This window comes from Parasteatoda tepidariorum, chromosome 3, assembly GCF_982258835.1.
Source record: "Parasteatoda tepidariorum strain Cologne lab strain chromosome 3, Ptep-v5.0, whole genome shotgun sequence".
Taxonomy (NCBI): Eukaryota; Metazoa; Arthropoda; class Arachnida; order Araneae; family Theridiidae; genus Parasteatoda; species Parasteatoda tepidariorum.
In genome coordinates, this window is record NC_141757.1 from 37814466 (window position 1) to 37835210 (window position 20745).

At 33.0% G+C, this 20745-nt stretch overlaps 1 protein-coding gene across 1 annotated transcript in view; it reads right to left on the reverse strand.

Annotated features, from left to right (window-relative positions):
- Positions 1 to 20745, reverse strand: part of LOC107437648 (nose resistant to fluoxetine protein 6) — an 81602-nt gene that overhangs the window by 2035 nt on the left and 58822 nt on the right. The window contains exons 14-15 of the mRNA XM_087159103.1: positions 10675 to 10867; positions 376 to 518 (exon numbers count right to left, since the gene is read on the reverse strand). Coding sequence (XP_087015229.1) covers positions 376 to 518; positions 10675 to 10867 — 336 coding nt within the window. The remainder of the gene's footprint in view (positions 1 to 375; positions 519 to 10674; positions 10868 to 20745) is intronic.

Genomic DNA, 20745 nt, shown 5'->3' on the forward strand with positions numbered 1-20745 from the left:
TTTAGATGTCGTCTTCTCTGTTCTCAATTAACCTCTCATCTATAAAATTACTACCATTACCTACTATTTTTTTATTTTTATAAATGAACATTTTGCATCCTTGTGGCTCGTTCTTTCGCAAACAGAATTTTCCGGTAGATCTGATTTATGGCCACGATTCTAGTCACCCAATGGCAATAAAGTGGAGTAAGTTGACAAGTGTGTTGACATAATTAACATAAAACAAACAAGAACTTAGTTATGTTTTTACATTTTAATAAAATGTTATGAAGAAATTCTGTTTGTTTCGTAAGTTTTTGCTACTAAGGTACTTTATTTGACACATTTTTTTAAAGATTTTGTTTATTTAATAGTCTTTTTCGTACAAGATCTTACCATAGTCCGATGTCCTAACAGCATTGACTGCCTAATGGAACCGGTATAAATGTATATTAGACCATAATGAACGAGGTACACCATGTAAGTCAATCTTGCGAATGGTACGAAGCCTTCCCAACTCAGAATACTATTGATGATTCCTGAAAAATAAAAGTAAAAACGATTATTACTCCATTTCAACCTAGCTTTCTTTTAAAAAGACTGTTCTATTTTTCGAAAAGAAGTTAAAGGTGCTATCGCGAAATATTCATAATCAGAGTATATTTTGCATAGATCAGACAGTTCATCTAACATAATAACTGAGGTTAACCCACTGTGTATTTTCAAATCTAAGGTGGTCGATCTCCCTGAAAGTTCTGAGCCAAGAAGTGTGCATCCCAGAGATAGTGGTAGCCCAAAGATAGTGGCCCAGAGATAGTGGTAGGGTATTTAACCTTTAAAACTCAATGTGTGACAAGCTTTCCTCTTTCCTCCACTACAGCGCCTCTGACGGTGAACTAAAGGCCTGGTTTCTTAGGACAGGACGCCGTCAGCTGGAAATCAGCGCTAGCCTCTGATTTGTCCATTTGTGAGTTTCATAGTATGCGTTCGATGACGTATACTATCAAACTCACAAATGGGCAAATCAGAGGCTAGCGCTGATTTCCAGCTGACGTCGTCCTGTCCTAAGAAACCAGGCCTTTAGACAGTCTGCCAGGAACCGCCGTAAACTACGGACGTTTAATTCGAGACCAAAACCCCCTCTTCCAAATTCTTGTATTTTTTTATTCTTGTTTTATTATATATGTGTTTTGTCCTTTTCAATAAATATTTAGAGTTAGTTAATTTCTGGCCTTTCATTATTTATGTAAATTGGTAAAAGTACAAATAAACCCAAACTTCCCCTACAAAATGACGCCCAACTCGTGGCCGAATTAACGGTTCCTTGCTGGCTCAATTTTTTTCAGAAAGTAAGTGAACATCCTGTTCAATTTGTGGAATTTAATGAGGTCATCCCGTACTTCGATTTCCTGAATTTCGTATTTCCGTTTTCCCAGCTAGACGAGGAAAACCGGGAAAACCCTTTCCCGGTCAACATTGATAAGTATAATTTTTATAGTAGTATAGTATACTAGAGTAAAATATTAATATTTACTATCGATTGATTTGAAACTTAATGAAAAGTATTATGTTGTACAGTAATTCTGTGTGTTAAGTTCAAATCATTCATTCTAAAAAATCATTCATTCTAAAAAAAAAAAAAATTTATAAACTAAGAATCTGATAGAGAAATATATCATGAGAGTTAGCTATCTTTTTCTGTTTCAAAATGAATATATATTGTGCAAAAGTTTAAAAAAACTGCATTTTAAAATATTTAAGCATTGATTTTTTTTCTCATTTAAAAAGTGTGTTTAAAATTATTCATCTATTTGAATATTATTTTATGAATATCACTTTCAATTAATACTTGCGCGTCTGTGAATCAGACAAGATTCTTTCTTTATTGCTTTCTGTGGCGCCAAAACCACAGACGAATTTCTTTTCATGGTAAAATAAGAGTGTTTGTAAATCGAAACTGAAACTTATGGAAATGATTGTCTAGAACAGTGTTTCCCAACGTGGGGCCCACGCCCCACTGGGGGGCAATTTGATTGTTAAGGGGGGTAATTAGAAAATGAACTCAACACGAGTTTAACCCTTTTGCTCCGAGCCACTTAAATGCAATGCCAGATTTCTGTGCCAAAATTGAAAGAAAAAATTAAATTTTTACATAATTGCGCCAATAAATATTATGTGACTTAGCGATTTTTTAAGAGACAAACCTGAAATGGTTAACGGTCTGAAATGGATAATGGTTAACGATTTTTAAGCGACAAACCTGAAACGGAATCTGTTAAGGGTCGACGGTAAAGCATTTGTTAGTTCTTTAGCCGATATCTTTGAAAAACTAAATATATTAAATAAGCAAATTCAAGGAACAAATGAAACTCTTGTTGATGCAAAAGTGAAGATATTTTGTTTCATTACCCTTATTGAGTTGTGTCGGAAGTATATTAACAACAAAAACTTTGAACAGTTTCATTTGCTCCAAAAATGTGAAGTAAATGATACCGCTTTACTTGTAATTGTCGATAATCTGAAAATTCTTTTGGCTGATTTACAGGAAAGATTTTCTGATTTAAAACAAATTGATTTTCCAACACGGATGATGCAGTCAATGTTAGTGGATTTGACTGATATATCAAATATGCAGTATTAAAAAAAACCATGGCCCGACTTTATTTAAATTTTAGAAAATAAATATTAAAATTTAGGAGGTATTTAAATTTTCCCCTCATTATACAAATATAGCCAGAAAATTGATTAAAATTTTAAAAAAGCTATTAAGTCTCTCCCCCCCCCCTCTCCAATGGTCAGACGAAATATCGCTCTGTTCATTTTATTGATTTTTTGACAATGCTATGTTCATCTTGCTGAATGCAGTTTTCTAATTAACTTTGTCATCCAGCTGCAAAAAGTTCATATCCTTGCTGACCTTAGGGCGGAATTCAACGAAATTTTTGCAATTACGATGGCTCAATTAAGCCAATCAGAATACTGTATTTTGGTAAACATATCCCATTTTGCGATATGTAAAAATACAGTTTTTTGATTGGCCAAATTTTTCCAACGTAATTGCGAAATTTACCCAAAATCCACACTAGAAAGCCATGGTTTTACGAAAAATAGATACGATACATACGAAAATACATACGATAGATTAATGAAGAAGCTAACATAAAACTGACGGATTTTACACTGTGCTAGTATTTTGTTTAAAAAAAAGTTCATCAAATGAAGGAAACCTAAAATAAACTTTCTATTTGATTTGGGGCCCCCTCTTATGGGGGCCCTGGGCAATTGCCCAGCATGCACATGCCTTTGTTACGGTCTGAGAAGAACTCGTAGAAATGCAAAATGATGAATCAGTTAAAACTTTGTTTAATATCAAAGGAATAATGTCATGGCTTTGTGAGTAAACAGAAATAATGTACCCAAATTCAACCAAATGTGCAAGAAAACTATTGTTACAGTTTCCATCTTCATATTTAGCTGAATGTGGATTTTTGCTGTAAATTATTTACTAGTAAAAAAAAAGAAATCGTCTGGATGTAATACAACTGGGAGACTTGAGACTGAAGGAACCAAATTGGAACCTAACATAAAATTTCTGTGCAGCAAGCAGAAAGCGCAATGATCTCACTAAATTAAAATATTAAATTATTGTAGAAAAATCTTTATTAAACTTATTTACGAATTTAAATTTTAGTTTTTCATTACATTTCTTGAAAATTTGCTTACTGTGCTTCGTAAACAATTTGCTAGTGATTTATTCCTAAAATATATAATTTAAGTTTCTTAAGTGAACAATTCAATTTTTTAATATTAAAAATTATGTATACGTTACATAGGGGGGCTTAAGAATTTTAGAAAAGCTTAGGTGGGGCATGGCACAAAAAAGGTTGGGAAACACTGGTCTAGAACTTATGTCTTAGTTGTTGTTATATTGTATTTTGTTTTATTTTCATTGATCTCAATTACAGAGACAACTTGAATTTAGCTAAGATTATAATAAAATTTGTTATTTTAAAAAAAATTAAACTGAGAAAGAGGAAAAGAAATTTAAGAATATATTGCTTCTTTTTAATTCATTCATCTAACTTATAGTATAGTTTTATTATTACAATTTCTATTTGTTACTACTTTTTTTTTTAAAAAAAAAGGGAAGATTTTGTTTTTTGCTATGTGTTTTATATATATGTTTCTATATTGAATACACTTTAGTTACAAAGGTGGATAATTTTGATAAATAAAGAGTTGTGTTTTCTTTTTTTTTTAAAAAAAGAAAACAGAATCTTTATCTTGGTTAAATAAAATTTTATCCAGAAAAATAAAAGTAAAATGTCTGTATAGTGTTTATACAGTATAGTGTTTATTGTTCAAAATATTGATTTATTTACAATATTGGTGTTTTATATGGGAATTTTGTTGATGTACTGATAGCTATAATTTACATTACCACTACTTGCTTTACAATTAATACATCGTATATTTTCATTTTCCATTGGTTGTTTGAATAAATTATATTAACTGGTTCAAATTATCTCAAGTAATAATGTGTGAAATGGTAACTATTATTAGAAGCATTTTATATTAAATAATAAGTCACATTTCATTATCAGTAACATTTTAAGACTATTGGGGTTAACAAGCCTGCGATACGTATTAACTAATATCTATTAAGTGGTGCTTTTCCCAATCTGCTACAATGACATTTTTAGGAAAGGGAAAAAAATCGATTTATGTGTATTAGCTGAAGAAATGGTTCTCAAGGTTCCTCCCGATGCTAAAGTCGTTCAAATTAAGAAACTAATCACAGAAAATGAAGCATACGATGCAGAATTTTGCCTCACTGTGCTAAAAAATATTATTGATGACAGAGTCGAAAAAGAAAGAAGTGAAAAGTTAAATAGAGAAAAAGAAGAAGAACAAAATCGAATATTGAAAGAAAAGGAACAAGAACAGAATTTTGAGCTGGAAAAAGCACGTTTGTAAATTGAAGACCAAAAATTCATACAACCATCATCTGGTTTAACTAGTAGTTGTCCTGTCAACTTACAATTGAAGAAATTACTACCTGAATTCAATCCGAAAGAGGACGATATGGTTTTATATCTCAACTTATTTCAACTCCAATTGAAATTTTTAAAAGTAGACAAAGAGAATTGGGTAGCTTATTTACTTGGTGTCCTGCCAAACAATATTGCGCAACTCATCACAAGAGAAGCAGAAGATAAAGCTCAAGATTTTGACTACATCAAAGAAATGCTTCTAAAAAGATTTAAGCTAAGTGTAGAAAAGTTTCGACAGTTGTATGCCACTCACAGAAAAACACCTAAGAAAACTTGGAAAGATTTTCATTTTGAACTCCAAACTTTTTTCGAAAATTAGTTAATGGAATTAGACATTAAAACTTTTGATGAATTAAAAAACTTGATGATCGTCGATCAAATGAAGAAAAGAATTTTTCCAGAAGCTAAAGAGCACTTCTTAGATGTATGGTGTGAATGGAAAACGCCTGAAGATTTAATTGAGAAAATGGATGTGTATGAAAATCTTCGTATGAGCAAAAAAGATTTGCAGAAAACAAATACAGAAAAGAAGCATAATTTGAAACAAACAGAATCGCAAAGACTTTGTAACCAAAATAAGTATTCGCATAGTCCCAGGGTACAATATGACCAGAAATATTACATGTATCCTTTCAGACAAGAAAGTAGGCGAGATACTGGAGTTCAAAGTCATAACAAGCAGGATCTTTCTAATTATGAAAGAATTCCGCGAAGAAATGATTTTATGTATGATGATCAACATCATAAAGTAAACAACGACAGATTTGAAGAGAACAGAACTGGTAGAAGGTGCTATGGATGTGGTGAACCTGGCATTATCAAATCTCGCTGTCCTAAATGCAATCCACCTAGCACAAACTCTTCTCCCAGTGTTGGGAACGTCCTTTTCCAGTCATGTGTAGACGAATCATCACAATTAGCTATTTTGAGTATAACAGTAAATGGACTCTTAGGTACTGCATGTGCTTACAGTGGAGCAAGCCATTGTATTGCTGGAGAACGGTTGTATCAAATTCTCAAACAAGAAGGTGCAGACTTTCAAGAGACCCAACTCACTATGACACTTGCTGACGGAGAAAAACGACAAGTGGAAGCCTTCACTACTTCGGTAGATATAGAACTTGAAGGAAGAGTCTTTAAAACAAACTTAATTGCATTACCCCATGCAAAAGATAATCGTACTCTCCTTGGTACAGATTTTCTTCAAGACGCTGGTATCGTCCTTGATCTGAAAAGTCGCAGATGGTTCATTAATGATCTTCCCCGACGAAAATTTAATTTTGCTGAGGAAGCCAATTTGTGTGATATCAAGAATATGCCATATGCTGAATCCAATACTTGTCAACTGAGAGAGGAAGAAGGTTAACAACTGTCAAGTGAAGAAAAAAACAAACTCAACCCCCTGTTGAAACAGTATGAAAGAATCTTCGAACCAGGGGGAGTTGCTACTCCATATGCAAAACATTACATCAATACTGGTGATCATCCTCCTGTGTCTGTTCCCCCGTACAGATTACCTCCTTCTAAGAAAGAAGAGTTGAAGAGACAAATTGATGATTTGCTTGAGAAGGATATAATTGAAGAGTGCGATTCGCCTTATGCCGCACCCGTGGTTTTAGTTTCAAAACCGAACGGTTAAAGACTCTGCGTGGACTATCGAAAACTAAATGAGAAAACTTTACCCGATACATATCCGTTACCCAGAATGGATGATTTATGGTATGATGCAAAAACATGTAAATATATGTCAACCATTGACTTAACAGCTAGCTATCATCAGGTAGAAGTTAACCCAGCTTACAGAGATAAAACAGCATTAATCTGTTCTTAGGGCACTTTCCGATTCAAAAGAATGTCTTTTGGTTTACGAAACGCTGTAGCAACGTTCCAACGCCTGATGGATTGTTTCCGTAACGGACTTCCTTCAGTAAAACTGCTGGTTTACCCAGATGATCTGTTTGTGTTGTCTCCTACCTTTGAACAACATATCCAAGATCTGAAAGATGTCTTTGACCGTCTTGACAAATTTCGACTTAGTGCAAATAGAAAGAAATGCAAATTTGCATGTTCTAAAGTAAAGTATCTAGGACTTTGGATAGCATCTGAGGGAATTGAAACAGACCCAGATAAAGTAAATGCCATTACCTCCATGCCTTCTCCAAGAAGCGTGAAACAAGTTCAGTCGTTTATACAAACGTGTTCATGGTATCGAAAATTTATTCCTGGTTTTTCCGAAATTGCCAGACCACTTACCAATTTGACAAAGAAAAATGCCTCTTGGGAATGGGGTGTTGAGCAGCAAAAAGCATTTGAAGAACTGAAAAAATTCTTGATTTCTCCTCCGATTCTAAAGCAAGCGGATGAAACTAAACCATTCCTCATACGGACAGACGCTAGTAACTACGCTTTGGGTGCTGTCCTTTTGCAAAAACACGAAACTCAAGAACATCCTGTAGAATACGCAAGCTGATTGCTGAGTTCTGCCGAAAGGAATTACTCGACAACAGAGCGTGAGGCCCTTGCTGTCATTTGGGCATTTCAGAAATTCCGAGGATACGTGGAAGGCACCGAGGTCATCGTTTCGTCCGATCATCAACTTCTCAGATGGCTCATGAGTTTAAAATCTCCATCTGGAAGACTCGCGAGATGGGCCCTGCAGCTGTAAGAGTTCAATCTTAAGATAGAATACCTCCCCGGGAAATCGAACTATGTGGCAGACATGCTTTCAAGACCCATATGTCAAACTGATGAAGTATTCTGCGAAGCTTCCACAATTTCCGTAGACTTCCCTAAGAAAACACCCAAAGAAATAAGAGAGGAGCAAATGAAAGATGAAGAACTTAAGAAAATAATTACATGTTTTGAAGATCCAGAAAAAGGAGTAGACTATTCCAATTGGACACAAAGAGGATATATAATGAACCAAGGCGTATTATTCCGATATTCTCCTGCTTCAGATACTGAAGAAGCACAGTTGGTAGTACCCTTACATGAAAGAGCGCAGATTTTAAAATTACACCATGACGCTCTAAGTGCTGGACACTACGGAGTAGAGGGAACATTAAAAAGAATAAATCAACGATACTATTGGACTGGTATGAGATCCTTCATAGCTGACTATGTTAAGAAATGTGTTGAATGCGCCAGATACAAAGCCAGTAATCAAAAACCTTGTGGACTTCTGCAGACACCAATATACAGCCAACGATTTAAAACCTTAGCAATAGATCTCTTTGAACCTTTACCCACAACTAAAGAGGGTAAATCCTGGGTTTTTATAGTGGAAGATTGTTTAACTAAGTGGGTAGAATTATTTCTCTCCTACAGCCACTGCTAAAGAATGCGCCACTGTTCTTGTAGAAGAGATCTTTCTTCGCTATGGGATTCCTCAAGGAATAATAAGTGATAACGGAACTCAGTTCGTCTCTGCTGTCATGCAGCAATTGTGTTTCTTTTTGAAAATAGATCAGAACCTCACACCAGTATATCACCCACAGGCAAACCCTGTAGAGCGGAAAAATCGTGACCTGAAGCCACGTCTTGCAATCCTTGTGCGACAAGATCACACTTCCTGGGCTAAAAAACTTCATATGATTAGATTCGCCATGAACAACTGGCAACGCAAAGTGTGAAACAACTGGCGAAACAGCATCATTTCTCATGTTTGGACGAGAAATGAGAACCATAGATGACGTTACGAGTGATTTTCGTGCCATCGTCAACAACGATAATTTCGTGCCTGAGATCACTCCCTACCTAAAAAGATTAGTAAATATCTCTAATGACATCCGAGATAAAGTTGAATCCAAGCAAGATCAGAGAGAAACCTACGCAGATCAAAAGCGTCAAAAATCACCACAGTACACACCTGGTGATAAAGTATGGGTTACTTTGCATCCTAAGAGCAATGCTGCAAAATCAAAGTCGGCCAAGTTCATGCCAAAGAGAGATGGACCGTACATCATCCTCACCCAAAGGTGCCCAACATCGTATGAAGTAGCCCACGTTGATAAGCCAAATGAACCGTTAGGACAGTATCATGTATCTGCATTGAAAAGTGTTCTGATGAAAATGCAGGGCCGGTGGCACCTTTACGTAAACGAGGCAGACCAAAGACTCTTGATCCTGATCCAAAAACCTTGATGACCCTCAGAAGAAACAAAAGTCCAAAAAGTGCTGGTCCCTCAACGAGACGTTTAATCGGAACCAGAGGGGGAGTGTGACAAGCTTTCCTCTTTCCCCCGCTACAGCGCCTCTGGCGGTGAACTAAGACAGTCTGCCAGGAACCGCCGTAAAGTACGGACGTTTAATTCGAGCCCAAAACCCCCTCTTCCAAATTCTTGTATTTTTTTTATTCTTGTTTTATTTTATGTGTTTTGTCCTTTTCAATAAATATTTAGAGTTAGTTAATTTCTGGCCTTTCATCATTTATGTGAATTGGTAATAGTACAAATAAACCCAAACTTCCCCTACAAATGCTAATATTCTATTTTTTTTAAAAAAAATCAGCATATATGGCGCAAAAGAGCATGGTGCGTGCACATTTAAACTTGTTTCGAAATTAACCCACAAAACTAAGCGGTTCACCTAATATATATGTTACTGTGAATGACCGAAATTTGAGGTTGTTGACTCCCACCGGTGAATGTTGACAATGGCATTGCCGCTTTGGTAAATATATTCTAGGTCTAGTTAAGTGCCACTGCCCGGTATACATTTGCCCTATATCAAGTCTTTTTAAGGCCAAGTGCCACTGCCCAGTGAGCATTTAAACGGTATTCCGATTGCTGATGTTTCTCCTGTTATCCTCGGCTGATATTAAAATATCGAATAAATATAACAATATTATTAAATAAATTCATATCAATTCGGATGTAACAAATATTTCGGACATTCACCTAAGTGATTGTTGACATTCACCAGTGAAAGTCGACATTTTCTTGATTTCAGTCACTCACAGTAGCATATACATTTAAGGGTAAACGTTCTACCTTTTTATTTCACAAAGGCAACTTTTGCATCCTTGTATCATGGGATGAGTTTTTTCACAGACAGAATTTTCCGTAGAATTAATATTAACTTAATGCAAATAAATCTCAACTATTGCATCGTTTTTTAAGATCATTTTACGCATCATTATTTCATTCGAGACCAGGCATTAACCTATTGAATTCCCAGTACCTTAATATGTTTGAACTAATGTAAACACTAAATCGTTAACACTATAAGCAACATTTTTATATATTTTTAAGCTTCATAAAATACTGTGGTTACCAATTATGAGGATGAGAAAGTTTTAAGTTTTAGATTGGGGCTTTTGTTGTCTACATATAAATGATAACAGAGTGCGAAAGATCAATGAATGATAGTTATTTGTGTGAATATTACAGTTATTTTTTTTTTAGCAACTATCTATGCTACACATAGATCGTTGCTAAAATAAAAGTACAGAAACACCGTCTGGTCACAGGACTCTATGTTATAGCTCCTTATAAAAAATATTGCAAAAGTTATGTGAAAAAAGAGATTTATAAGAATATTTCAATGTCTCAGATATAAATCGTTTTTACAATTCATAGAAGATTTTTCGCATCCAAAAGATAGTGAATTTTTTCTCTTAAACTGCAAGAAATTAACTTACCGCCTTGTCCCCAACTACAGGATAATGTCATAAATGCTAGACACAGACCCCAAGCCAGTCTGTTAGTACAGCCATATAAAGTTGAAACAAAGAGGCCTGATTCATGTTCCATTCCTTGGTTCCACTTATAGTTCAAAGTAATTATACAAAGGAATGCCATAAGTGACAAAAACCATCCTATGGCATTGATCCGCTGTTCATAAAAAGTTTAATTTAGTCAGCAGTTATAATGAACAGTTTTATTATGAGTCAAAATTCCTAAAATATTATTGTATAAAACTATATGCATTAACACTATATGCTGAAACTAATGCGTTACTAAAGTGTTAAATTTGAAGTGATTTTAGTTTTTTTTTTTAAATTTACTTTCAATTAATTTTGTTATCATTTTGTGTATCCAGAAGAAAAACAAGCAAGACCATTTTGTATTTAATATTATTTAATTCAACAAGAGCAGGTTCTGCTATATTAATGCAAATTTAGAATATATAACTTGCGAATTTAATCATATTACGGTAATTAACATGATAAACAACCTTTTCTGAAATTAAATTTAAACTTTTTGGCTATAAAATTATTTGGTCAAATTAGATTTTTAAAAGTGTAGGTTGTTGAAAAGTGAGCGTGTGCATCACCCATCTTTGGTGTGCTAGAGACGATATTTTTTTTTCTTATCTACTCTCCCTACGTAATTACATATTTAAGTGAGACAAAAATAGAGAACGTTTGCATAGCATTTGCCGTAGGTTGACAGTAACTTTTTAGCTTTAGTTTTTACGCCTTGAAAGACAAGATGATTTGCAAAGAAATTTTTGCGCATGCTCAGTGAAGCTCAACTAGTGTTAACATTAAAGTTAGGGGGAATCATCACTATCATTTTAGGAAACATCTACATAAAATGGGACTTTTCGAACAAGAAGCAATATGTCGGAAATGTCGTGAAGCGGTAGAATCAGCAGATCACATCCTATACGAGGGTGGTGCCCTCGCCCTTACGCGCCTCACTACCTTAGGCAATCCATATCCTAAAGAGCTTCACCTTAACTCCATTAAGGGACTGTCAGATTATATAAACAAAGTAGGCGACTCAAGACAGTGGAACTTGGAAAAATTGGGCTTGGAGTATGGTACAAAATGCAACAAATGCAGAGGTGCCACATATCTGACAAGCTCAAGCAAGAAGAAGAAGGGGGAATCATAGCCCTATGCAAAATCTCTCTAATAATCTTAATTCTTGCTCCTCTTTTCTGTAATGCAATATAAGTGTTAGTTTAAATCAAAACTTTTCCATTAGTATATCGACTTAAAAATTTTGAAAAAAGCTACATTTAACTGTATTTTTCATACAATTTTAAAATGCGTTGACTTTTCGTCATAATAAAATCATAAAAATTGATCGTACTGTTCAAACGTGTATTTAAAGGAAGAAACATTGATAAATTCAATTCGTGGTGTTAAACATTGAGTGTTAACGCGCTGCAATCATATGCCTCTATTTATTAGTTTTGTTCCACTATTCTCTGCATGCATGAAAGTTCGAAGAACTGTGGAACAAATTAAAGCATAGCTGTCGAGAAACTCCGAGGAACTATCTGACTTTAAAATTTAACCGTAACTGTGACGTAACCGCAGTTTGTAAAAAAGCATAAGTTGAAGAATCGCTTCCGAGTGAAGAGGTTGAAATGTTCTGTTCATTTTCAAAATATTAATGTTTCGTTTGATGTTGTCTGCTATATTTTTGTTTAAATATTAAATGTTTTCAAAAAATGGACTGGAATTAATTCCTTTAATGGCAGAACTTGTTTTTTTTTTAATAATGACATCTTTTTTTCAAGAGTAGCGATCTTTTGAAGCAAAAGAAAAGCGGTTCGTCTTCTCCCCGAGAAACAGAAACTTGAAGAAGCGTCAAAAGAAAATACAGGTAACGAAATTGTACCTTCACCTTTAACTAAGAAGTGAAATAAATATTATTGAATTTATTGAGTATATTTTAATTTTACATGGCATCCTCGCCGGGATGAGAAGAACGATTAGTTTTTCTTAAAAGATCGTGTATTAACCGAATTGATTTATTAAATTTAAAAAGATGTCGTCAGATGAGAAAATTAAACAGTTAAAAAGAAAACGAGGTTAATTAAGAACAAGCGTAACAAATTCACTGACTAAATTAGATGCAGAACTTTAGAAAACGGAAGATATAGATGTTAGTGTAGAAGAATTAATTGAAACATTAACAAATAAATTTGATTCTTTGAGTTCTGTTGATAAAGAACTAGAACCCCTCCTCAACGATGATGAATATCAATCAAATTTGAAAAAACCGAAGAGTATCAAAATGAGGTTGTTATTTCTAAACTTCGAGCAAAAAAGAAAATTAATGAAATGCAAACGTCTGTAAAGAGTGTGGTAAGCGACAATATTAGCTTACAACGTTCGGTAAATAAAACAGAAATAAATGAAACAGCAGCAGGAAAGGTGAGCATTCAACTCCCGAAACTGAGTATCGCGAAATTTTATGGTGATGTCAACCAATGGCTAACCTTTTGGAATAGTTTCGAAACAGCGATACACAATAATGAATCATTAGATAAAGTAGATAAATTTAACTATTTAAAAGCAGATTTAGGTGGGTCTGATATAAATACGGTTGAGGGTTTTTCAATATCGAACGCGTATTATTCCGCAATTGAATTATTAAAAGATAGATTTGCTGAAAAAGATTTACTTATTCACACAAATATGAGCGCTATTTTAAATATGCAATCATTAAAAAGTTCAAACGATATTCGCGTTTTCAGAAAATTTTATGATAATTGCATGACACATATACGCAGTTTAGAACCATTAAAATTGAAACCGGAAAATTACGGACATGTATTGTGTCCTATGTTGCTTAAAATATTACCGCCAAATTTAGTATTAGACTATAATAAAATAGAAAATGAAAATGTATATTCAGATATAAAAGAGCTTTTAAATTTCCTCCGAGTGAAGATGTTGAAATGCTCTGCTCATTTTCAAAATATTAATGTTTCGTTTAATCTTGTCTGCTACGATTTTGTTTAAATATTAAATGTTTTCAAACAATGGACAGGAGTTGATTCCTTCAATAGCAGACCTTGTTTATCTATTATATATAATTCTCTTACGTGGCTCCCGAATTTTGGCTGTATTTCTTTTCCGCCGGTTGCAACGTTTGCTTTGTTTTGAAAACACCAAAGCATTCTGCCTTTTAATGATGTGTTTCTGATCTAATATATATTCTCTTACGTGGTTCCCAAATTTTGACTGAAGTACTTTGTACAACTAAATAAGATTCTTTTCACAACAGTTAAATATTTACTTTATTTTCTTCATTCATCGAGAAAACAGTCGGCAAAGAATTCTGTTAGGTTAAAAAACATTTCGCTAAAAAAATAACGAATTCTAAACGAAATTCGCGATCGCAACGAACTATAGGGGGCGTTGTTGTATGAGACGCTTACCTGCGATTTCCATATGAACCGTCATTCAGTTACTCTGGAGACGTCGTTAATGTAGCGTGTAGCATTGCAACGTTCCTTCTTTAATGTGGCTTATTAAATTTAAAAAAGAAAAATGCTTGATCTTCTTTCTTGTACAACCGAAAACAAAATGGTATCTCTTTTTATTAGAGAAGGAATATCCAAAACACATCGGAAAAATATTTGTACATTAACAGAAAAAAATATGTATATTCTTATAAGAGTTAAAACCTAATGCCCGAGAAATAGTATTACTAAATTTAATGATATAACATGAAAGGCCCATTTAAACTTTACATTCTATAGTTTTAAGAATCATATTAGTTCAAAAATTAAAATGAACAAAAAGTATACATAAGCCTCATAATTTTATGAAATTTAATTTTGTAAACAACGTTTTTTGACAACAATTTTTATCAAAAAATTTCAAGTTTCAATAAAAATCATTATTTAGAAACTAAGAAACGTAAAATAAAGAATGCTGACGAAACAAAAACAAAAAAAAAAAAACAATTCTTTTTTGTCGCCATTTTTAGTGCTACGAATATTCGTCTTTGGGATTTGCCAAAAACAAAACAAGATGCAATTTTATTTTTTCAGGAGGGAAATATTTGACCGAAAAAACAAAAATGTAACAATTCCCACAACATAAAACTTTATCTTGGCAAACGTACGTTTTGGAAATGTTATTTCATTTGGAATCTTATTCATCAGAGTTCATATAGCGATATGATTGTTTTGAATCTATGCTAAACTCTATATCGGCTCATTTTCCACCGAAATCCAATTAACTATTTTGATTTTAAATAAAGTGTTGTATTTTATGAACTGTCGCAAAAATTTTAAGTGTAGATTGGCGGCACTTAAAAACCGCCAAATCTGTAGCGGCGGTGGCGTTAATACGTAAGTGCCGAATTTTTATTCCATACTTTTCTGAATAATATTATTTCAAACATTGGAATATACAAGAAGTATACATAAACACATAATGTTATACCATTTAATTTTTCAAAAGTATTTTGAGAACAATTTTTATCAAAAAATTATAAACTAAAAAACGGAAAATAAAGAATTCTTAGGATAAAAAAAAACGATTTTAAGAATTCTTAACATTGAAATAAAAACTTTCATATTGTTTCTTTTTTTATTATTCTTATAGTTCTTAATCAGACGTAAAAAACCATTCTGTAGAGAACCATCATCAAATGAAAAAAAAAATATTTACAAGCAAATTTTTTATTGTAAAAGTCATTGCACTTACCTGATTTATGATTCCCGGAGAATTCCAAAATGATAAGTTCCTTGTTTGAAAACTTTATTCTCAAATAATAGATACATAGTTTATACCTTCATTACTTTTAGATAACATACTACACAGCAAAATTTTATAATTGATATGAATTTGAATATGTAGCTAAAAACAGAATAGCTGAATTCTAGTTGAACTTATTCTTTCAAAATTAAAAAAAACTTACCAAGAAAACGATTTAAATTAATTAAGAATCAGCACAAATGGCACTATTTCAAGTAACTTGGATAATTTTTTATTGTTGTTTTCCGAATTATATGGATACAGAAATATATACTATTCTATAACGAAGAAGAATATGCTATAACTATTACAATTCTGTATGTTCTGAATTCATATTTATTCACTGGAATGACGAAAGCAATGTTGACTTCACTTTAATTCGTAATGAATTGAAGACAGAAGAAATGCATTTTACCTTAATACACACATCTGTAACAGTATCCGAAATCGGAAGTCATCAGTTGCAAGTTTGTTGATAATAGAAATTAAAAATTATTGAGGAATTTTTCTTCAAATGTTTGGCGTGTTCTGTTCCTGAAAGATTTACTAATATTCTGGAGATTTTTTTTCAAGTTCTTCGGCCTTTTCCTTAGGGAAATTTTGTTTCTTATTTGCTGCTAAAAAATGGCGTCTGATTCAGTCAATGACTTTGATGGAACTAAATGAAAACGTGATAAATTAATGTCCGATATTTACAGGCTCCCGCTAGACGGCGTACTCGAGCGTTGTGATCGCGAATAAAAATAAACAACTTAAAAAATAAAAATGCTGTTGCCAGCCATAGAATTGTTTGAAAGTTAACTTAGCAACATAAATCAAAATGACATAGAAGCGAAACTAGATCAAAATTATGATACCTGAGCGCTTGACGTAACAAATCCTTCAATTCGCCAAATGCCCAAATTAACAATTGTGTTCTTAAAAAAATTCTATAAAAAGTTTTAAACAAACAACCTACTTCTACAACTGCTTCTTGAAGAACTTGGCTCATTGATTAAAAATATTGTTTTAATTTTACAGTACTAACTTTACTTCTTTCATTATTGCTATGACCCTCTTTCATTACATTTTACAACTTCATGCTAAATTTGAGGACTTTAAGTTGTTTTGTGGTTGAATACTGACATTTAGAAATGTGTACATAAAAAAATGATATTTAGAGGTTAAGAGTTGCCTCAGAAAAATTTGAATTGTTGACATTTCTAGAAATACATGTTATTGAACCACCGATAGATGGCGGAGTTTATCATTAGATTGTAACCGTAACTGCAAAGAAAGATTTTGTAAAAAGCAAGCACATCACTATTGTAATGTAGTAGTAGCATTGTCAACCATTGTACCGTATTAATCCTGTTAACTATTTAAATATATTTTTGTTACTTACCCATTGGTAATTATTATTGAGTAGTTTTTCTGTGCCAACAAGAAAACGAGAGAAAATGACATATTCACTAATAATAGTAATAAATCTTCGGTGTATTTACCCTATTAGAATTGCTTTAAGTTGAAAAGCGAAACTGGTGCATCGGCCGGGAAAGGCAATGCACTGAAGATAAGAATAGAATTGAATTTTAGTGGATAAAAGAAAGCCAGAAAAAGGGGTAAGTTTATTTTGATTGAGAAATATTATATTTGGATCTATCATGGATATAGAAAAACTTAAAATGAAAAGAAGAGCTTTGAAAAGTTCTACTACTAAATTTCTCACTAACTTAGATAAAAACTTTGATAATTTGACAATATATGAATTAGAAACATCTTTAGAACAATTAAGTGAGAAAATGTTGAACATTAAATTAATAAATGAAGAGATAATGAAAGAACTAGATGCTAAAGATATCGAAAAGGAAGTTGAATCCTCTGAAGCATATGTAGAAGATTTGATTAACTATAAATGTAAAATTAAACAGAAGATTCAACAAATTAGTGTCACTCCCTCAACTAGTTCTAAATTAAATGGTGTAACTAGCTCTCAGACTGTAAATCAAACAGAAGTAAACAAATGCACGATAAAACTACCAAAATTAACTGTAAACAAATATTTCGGAGATCCAAATTCATGGTTGGAATTTATCGGCCAGTTCGAAAATTCAATTGATAAAAATCCGTATCTCTCAAATATTGAAAAACTAATTTATCTAAAAAGTTTTGTTGGAGGAGCAGCTTCAAAAGCAATTTCGGGATTTTCTTTAACGGATGATAATTATAAAGCAGCCCTTAATTTGTTGAAAGATCGGTTTGGACAGAAAAACTTGCTTATAAATGCTCATTTAGGCCAATTATTGAATATAACACCAATAAAACATAACTCTGATACTTTTGGATTGCGAAAATTATTCGATCGAGTAGAAATCGAAATTAGAAATTTAGAATCGCTTGGAATTGATTCGGCATCTTATGGAAATCTATTAACGCCGATAATTTTAAAGGTTCTCCCATCGGAAATAACTTTAGACTTTAGTAGGAAAGAAAAGGGGGATAATTGGGATTTAAAAGCCCTTCTAAAATTTTTAAGTGAAGAAATAAAAAGTCGCGAAAAAACCACCGCCATTACAAATATAAAATGTTCGAATAATCAAAAAGAAGATAAATTTAGATCAAGGCCGCACCCACAAAAAGAAATAACATCCGCTCATGAATTATGCGCGACCGCAACGAGAATTAATAAATGTGTATTTTGTAGGGGTGACCATGAATCTTAGAAGTGTGATACTCTCACAGTAGAAGAAAGAAAAAATATTTTGATTAAGCAGAGACTCTGCTTTCTTTGCTTAAAACCAAATCATCGGTTAATTGATTGTTACAGTAAGAAGAAATGTGTTTTTTGCAATCGGAGACACTCAAAAGCGATTTGCTTTAAGTTAGAGGAAAATAAACAAACAAAAACTTTAAACGATAGAGAAAATTCTAAGGAAAATTTAGAAATTGTTTCGGCTATTTCTTCTTGCGAGAATAAATTAAAACATAAACAAAATTCGAATCCCATTTTATTACAAACTTGCTCAATCATTGCGGAAAATAAAAACAAACAAGAAAATGTTACAATTTTTCTTGATAATGGAAGTCAACGGACTTTCATAACAAATAAATTGGTAAAAAGATTAAATTTGCCAGTAATTAGAAAAGAAAAATTGTCGATTAATTCCTTTGGATCAGAGCAACCCCAAACTAAATTGTTTAATGTAGTTAGCATCCGATTAAGAAATAGGGAAGATCCTAATTATAAAATAGATATAGAAGCCGTAGAAACTGACACTATTTGTGCAACTCAGCTGCCTTCTCCAAACAAAAACATTGTTAAGGATTACGAATTTTTAAAAACAGTTCAACTTGCGGATGATTTTCAAAACGAAACTAAAGATGTTATGATTTTAATCGGATCGGATTTTTATTTTGATATAGTGACTGGCCGAATTCATAGGCTCGAAAATAAATTGGTATCGGTAGAAACAATCTTCGGTTGGTGCATTTATGGGCATATAAATAAAATAAACAATCTACTCGCTATGAACGTAGTTGTTAACCGTGGTGATGAGACTTTAATTAGACAATTTTTTGATCTTGAGTCCATTGGAATTTTGCCTGATTCGCCTATTACTGATAACGAGGAAGAAACAATAGTTCAAGAGTTTGAGTCTTCCATTACATTTGATAAACGTTATAAAATTAAATTACCCTGGAAATTAGAATTGATTGACAACTTAAAATCAAATTATGATGTTGCCCTTAAGAGACTCCACCATCTTGTACACAAATTCGAAAAGAACCCTTGGTTACTTAATGAATATAGACAAACCATAGAATCATATCTTGCAGAGGGTATTATTGAAGAAATTCCTGAAACTGAATATCCAAATGATAAAACTATATTTTATCTTCCCCACAGGGCGGTTATTAAAGAAGAGCGCCAAACTACAAAACTCCGCATTGTTTATGATGCATCGTCTCACTCAGCTGAATCCTGTTCGCTAAATGATTGTTTATACACTGGTCCCAAATTAACTAATGATATTTTTGATATTCTAATAAACTTTAGGAACAAAGAGATAGCTTTTGTTGCAGATTTGAAACAAGCTTTCCTTAATATCGAAATTGTGGAGGAAGATCGAGATGCGACCAGATTTATCTGGATGGAACCTCCCTTTGATGAAGGTAAGATTAAAATTTATCGATTTACTCGTGTTTTATTTGGACTTACTTCTAGTTCCTTCCTTCTTGCGGCAACTATAAAATTTCATTTGAAGAATTATGAAGAAACATATCCTCAAACTATAAAAATTATAAGAGAATCATTGTATGTGGACGATGTGATAGGATGCGAGGATAATGTAGATAAAGCTTTTAGTTTCAGTCAGGAAGCTATTAAAATTTTTGAAGATGCGGGTATGCAACTTAGAAAATGGAATTCAAATCCGAAACCTCTTATAGACTTGTGGGAAACTAATAACATTCAAATTGATCACACCATAGAAAATTCAGACTTAATACCTTCTGAGCATAAAGTACTTGGGATAGGGTGGAATAGTGACACAGACAATTTTTATTTTGATACTAAACATCTTATCAAATTTTTATCTGAAGGGAGACACACAAAAAGATTTTTGCTGAAAGCTGCTGGTCGTATATTCGACCCAATAGGATATTTGAGCCCCTTTGTAGTAACCATAAAGTGTTTAATTCAAGCAGTTTGGTGCGCTGGAATTGATTGGGATGAAGAACTCCCTCAAGAAATTGCTCGTGATTTTCAGGATTGGTGCAATGGTGTTAAAAAATTAAAAGACATTGAAATTCCACGTTACTATTTAAGGGATGCTCTTGGAGATAGTATACAGGATATTCAGCTTCACATATTTTCTGATGCTAGTTTGAAAGCATACGGCTGTGTCGCGTATTTGAGAATTGTTACAAATTCAGATAAGATATATACATCATTTGTTGCATCAAAAAGTAGAGTATCTCCCCTCAAAAGTCTGTCATTACCCAGACTTGAATTGATGGCTGCCCTTTTAGCTGCTCGATTAAGCAATAATTTGGTAAAAAACTTAAAGTTTAAACTTACACAAAAATTTTGGACTGATTCATCCATCACTTACTTCTGGATTAGAGGTTTACCCAACCGATTTAAACCCTTCGTAAAAAACCGCGTAGTTGAGATTCAACAATTAACAGATCCTGAACATTGGTTCCACTGCCCCGGCAAAGAAAACCCGGCAGACTTAGTTTCGAGAGGACTGAAAGCATCCGAATTGATTAACA